The sequence below is a fragment of the Aplysia californica genome, unplaced genomic scaffold (assembly GCF_000002075.1).
Source record: "Aplysia californica isolate F4 #8 unplaced genomic scaffold, AplCal3.0 scaffold00108, whole genome shotgun sequence".
Lineage (NCBI taxonomy): Eukaryota > Metazoa > Mollusca > Gastropoda > Aplysiida > Aplysiidae > Aplysia > Aplysia californica.
The window spans coordinates 498,577-502,800 of NW_004797378.1; the positions used below are offsets into that span (position 1 = coordinate 498,577).

A 4,224-nucleotide genomic window follows, 5' to 3' on the forward strand; every position below is an offset into this window, starting at 1 on the left:
CCCCAAGATTTGTACAAAATCGGAAATCTTTTATAACGAGTAGATGTTTTTATGCCCCCATCAACACAATTTAGATCATTTAGGAGGTGGGATTCCAAAGCTGCAACATTCCAGCAGAAAGATCAAGATACTAAAAAATTTCTCCCCACTCAGGGTTGTGTGCGAAAGTGAAGCACTTTCCATTACACCACAGACACCACTCAAAATCTAAGTGAGGAAATGAAGCACTGGTTTAAGAAAATTTCCAAGTAGTCTTACCTGTGAATTGCTCGGAGATTCTCTTGAAGAGTTCCTGAATGGCGGTGCTGTTGCCAATGAAAGTGGCGGACATCTTCAGGCCTCTGGGTGGGATGTCACAGACGGCTGTCTTCACGTTGTTAGGGATCCATTCCACGAAGTATGAGGAGTTCTTGTTCTGTACATTCAACATTTGCTCATCCACTTCCTTCATGGACATGCGGCCACGGAAAATCGCAGCCACTGTGAGGTAACGGCCGTGGCGTGGGTCGCAGGCGGCCATCATGTTTTTGGCATCGAACATCTGTTGCGTCAGCTCTGGCACTGTCAGGGCACGGTACTGTTGGGAGCCTCTGGATGTGAGTGGGGCAAAGCCAGGCATGAAGAAGTGGAGACGGGGGAAAGGCACCATGTTCACTGCCAGCTTTCTCAAGTCTGCATTGAGCTGGCCAGGGAAGCGGAGACAGGTGGTCACTCCGGACATGGTGGCACTGACTAGATGGTTGAGGTCACCGTATGTGGGGGTGGTCAGTTTGAGGGTGCGGAAGCAGATGTCGTACAAAGCTTCGTTGTCGATACAGTATGTCTCGTCTGTGTTTTCTACAAGCTGATGGACGGACAGTGTGGCATTGTATGGTTCTACCACTGTGTCGGAGACCTAAGAAAGAAAATAAAAAAGACATTTATGTAATGTAAACCAAAAGAATTCTGCTAAATATATTTTTTATTTATTTCATCTTTTAAATTGTTTTTAGGCACTAAACTTGTAACAATAAGGTCATACAAGTGCTGAAGATTAGAGGTGTTAAAAAAGAAAGATAAAGAAAACCACAAAACTTATTAAAATGAAATAACATACCGGTAATACCCTAATGAAGGTTGAAAAAAGGAAAAGAAATGAAAAAAGATGTAGTGCCATTTAACTCTGGAAGAGAAAATCAAAGTAAATTAAAATAAATTTAAAATGTTATGTGCAAGTTATTCTTTGTATCCTGTGCCTCAATGCCTTCAATCTTTTTCCCAATGAAAGCAAGAAGTTCAAGGAGTTCTTCGATTTATGTGTCCCAGGAACAGCATTTCACGCTTCATAATTGATGAAAATGTAATTTTTAAAAGGGGGATCTCGTGGCCTAGAGGTTAAAGTGTTCGCCTTTCATTCAAGGTGCTGGGTTTGAATCTGGGTAAAGCAAAGTTGTTCCCGCATCCGATCCGAACATTGGGGAGTGTCTTGTTAGTCAGACAGCTTCCCGGACCTCCGACATATTGAGGTAGGGTGGCCAGTTCCTTTCCATGCCGCCTTTACTTCCCCAACTTTAAGTCAGGGTAGTGACGGAAAAATTTCATCTCTAAAATTGCCATATATATGACCATATGCAGTTGCCAGCGCCGTAAAACACACACGAGGGAATGAAAAAGATGAAGTTGAAAAAGAATATAAATGAGAATATTTACACTACGTAAATGGTTTCAAGATCAATAGAACATTTGGGTAAGAATTCTACTTGAAATGAGAACTCCTGAGGATAAACCAAGAGGGTTACAGCTACATCGCCTATTTCAAATCAGCAGAATAGAGGCTAACACTAAGAATGAAAACTGGGGGGACATACATGTCAGGACGCGGTGGAAGGTGGAATCAGGAGCTCGTCAATTTCTGGGCATGTGGAGTTATTGATATCATCTTACAGCTTGTTCATTTGTGTAACTTTTGATGAAAATTTTACCCACCTACCTAGAATAAAAGTCGAGATATTTGTGATTGAAAGAGGTTGGAGTTGCTTGGTTTCAGAGGTAAAATTAGCGAGAAAATGGCCGCCAAAGACTGGCGTCTTCCATAGCTTGAGACCATGAAAACTGAAAATTTACATTTTTTGCGCCTTTAATCAAGTTTTCAGAAAAATCAACACAGAAAGGTTTTAAATGGACATGAAAAGTGTTGAGCCAAAAATATAATTTCAAGAGAAAAAAAAAATTTCACCGCCCAGAAAAATGCAGTTTAAATTTATTTCAATTTGTTGACGAGCACCTGATTTCACCACGACGCCTTACACACATATATATTTATGTCAAGACCATGTCCAATGGGACCCTCATCCTGGCAGTAGGAGGGTTCAGCAGGTTGGATACTTACTTTTGGAGAGGGGACAACGGAGAAGGTGTTCATGATTCTGTCTGGGTACTCCTCCCTCATTTTGCTGATGAGCAATGTGCCCATACCTGACCCGGTACCACCACCCAAGGAGTGTGTCAATTGGAATCCCTGAAAAAAACAAACAAAAAAAACAAGATATACATGTATTGCAGTATAAACAATAAATAAAGCATCGTAAACAAATACGAAAGTATTACATCAATAAATATTACGAACATATTGGATTATAAACAATAAATACATGTATTGCATTAATAAACAATAACGCACAAAAGCATGACATCAAATGGTTCAATAATTTCCAGTGACACCTGTTAAAGTCCCCATATAACAAGATGTAAAACAAAAGACCTATAATTCAACTTTTACAATGTCTGTTGCATGATATGGCAATTTCACAAGGTTCCAAAATTTCATCCCATCCAAATACCGAGGTATCTATCCCAGGCACATCTTTAGTCTTTACAGTGCACCAACATTTTTTTTGGAAATTAATTTTAACAACCCCTGTCAAACCTAACAAAACCAAGAAAGAACCTTAGACTACACTGGCAAAGTGCTCACCTGCAGACAATCACAATTTTCAGACTCTTTCCTGACGACATCCATCACGGAGTCCACGAGTTCAGCTCCCTCTGTGTAATGACCCTTTGCCCAGTTGTTTCCTGCACCTGACTGACCAAACACAAAGTTGTCTGGGCGAAAGATTTGTCCAAATGGTCCTGAACGCACACTGTCCATGGTCCCTGGCTCAAGATCCACAAGCACTGCACGAGGCACATATTTGCCTCCTGTCAAGAAAAAAAAAGGTATAATTAGCCTAATGAGAGAAACGAAAACGATTGGGAACCAAATATTAAATCTCCACGAAAACTATCTTTGATCAAGAATGAAAACAAATTGTTGACAAAGGCTATAATTATAATTATATTATAATTCCTTTGCAGAATTTCCAAGTAGGCCTATACACCATACTACAACAGACAAAATGACTTCGCCTTCAATAGACCTGAAGATTTGACTTTCAAGCTGACAGACATGGGGAGAATGACGGTGATCTTATACTTTAGCACGTTAAATTCTTCAATTGATTTTATCTAGATCTTAGTTATCGTAGGCTAGAGGTCTATCTATCTATTTACATCTGTCCCGCCACACACACATAAGGGCGTGCGCGAGCGGACCTCTAGCCTACGATAGCTTAGATATAAATCAACGGAAGAATTTAATGTGTTAGAAAAGATCACCAGAAAGACTACCAAGAAAACTAATTGAAATTAACATACAGACCAGACACTTTTCATAAAAGCCTGAAAATTTTACCAACCTGTGGCTTCATTGTAGTACACATTGATCCTCTCTAATTGCAGATCAGTGTCTCCGTGGTATGTGCCTGTTGGGTCAATGCCATGTTCATCAGAAATCACTTCCCAGAACTGAAATGAAAATAAAATAAATTCTAAATCAGCATGTCATGACATTAACCTTGTAATACGGGAGTCTAGGCTACCTGTCCATGAAGAAATTAACTGCATTATGTTTGGCTACAATTTTAACCTAGGACAGTCTGTGATCTAGATCTAAATCTTAAGCATAAAAAGGTTAGGCCGGAAGGACTCCCATAACGAGCGACCACCCCAACATACATTAAAATTAAAGAAGGGGAGTGAATACAGACCTGGTAACCGGGAACAAAGTCACGAGTATAGAGACCCGGTAGGGGGAATCTTTTGTGAATCGAAGTGGCTAGCCGTACTTAGATCTAGGTTTGGCCCAATTGACTCAAGCCTGTTAAGTATACAGGTCTCATTAGATCTAGATCTAGTAATTATTCA

General features: G+C 40.2%; 1 protein-coding gene across 1 annotated transcript in view; it reads right to left on the reverse strand.

Annotated features, from left to right (window-relative positions):
• LOC100533302 (beta tubulin) overlaps nt 1-4,224 on the reverse strand; it is a gene marked incomplete at its 5' end in the record, with an annotated part of 7,761 nt that overhangs the window by 1,350 nt on the left and 2,187 nt on the right. The window contains 4 exon segments of the mRNA NM_001204601.1: nt 259-895; nt 2,369-2,497; nt 2,954-3,180; nt 3,717-3,825. Coding sequence (NP_001191530.1) covers nt 259-895; nt 2,369-2,497; nt 2,954-3,180; nt 3,717-3,825 — 1,102 coding nt within the window.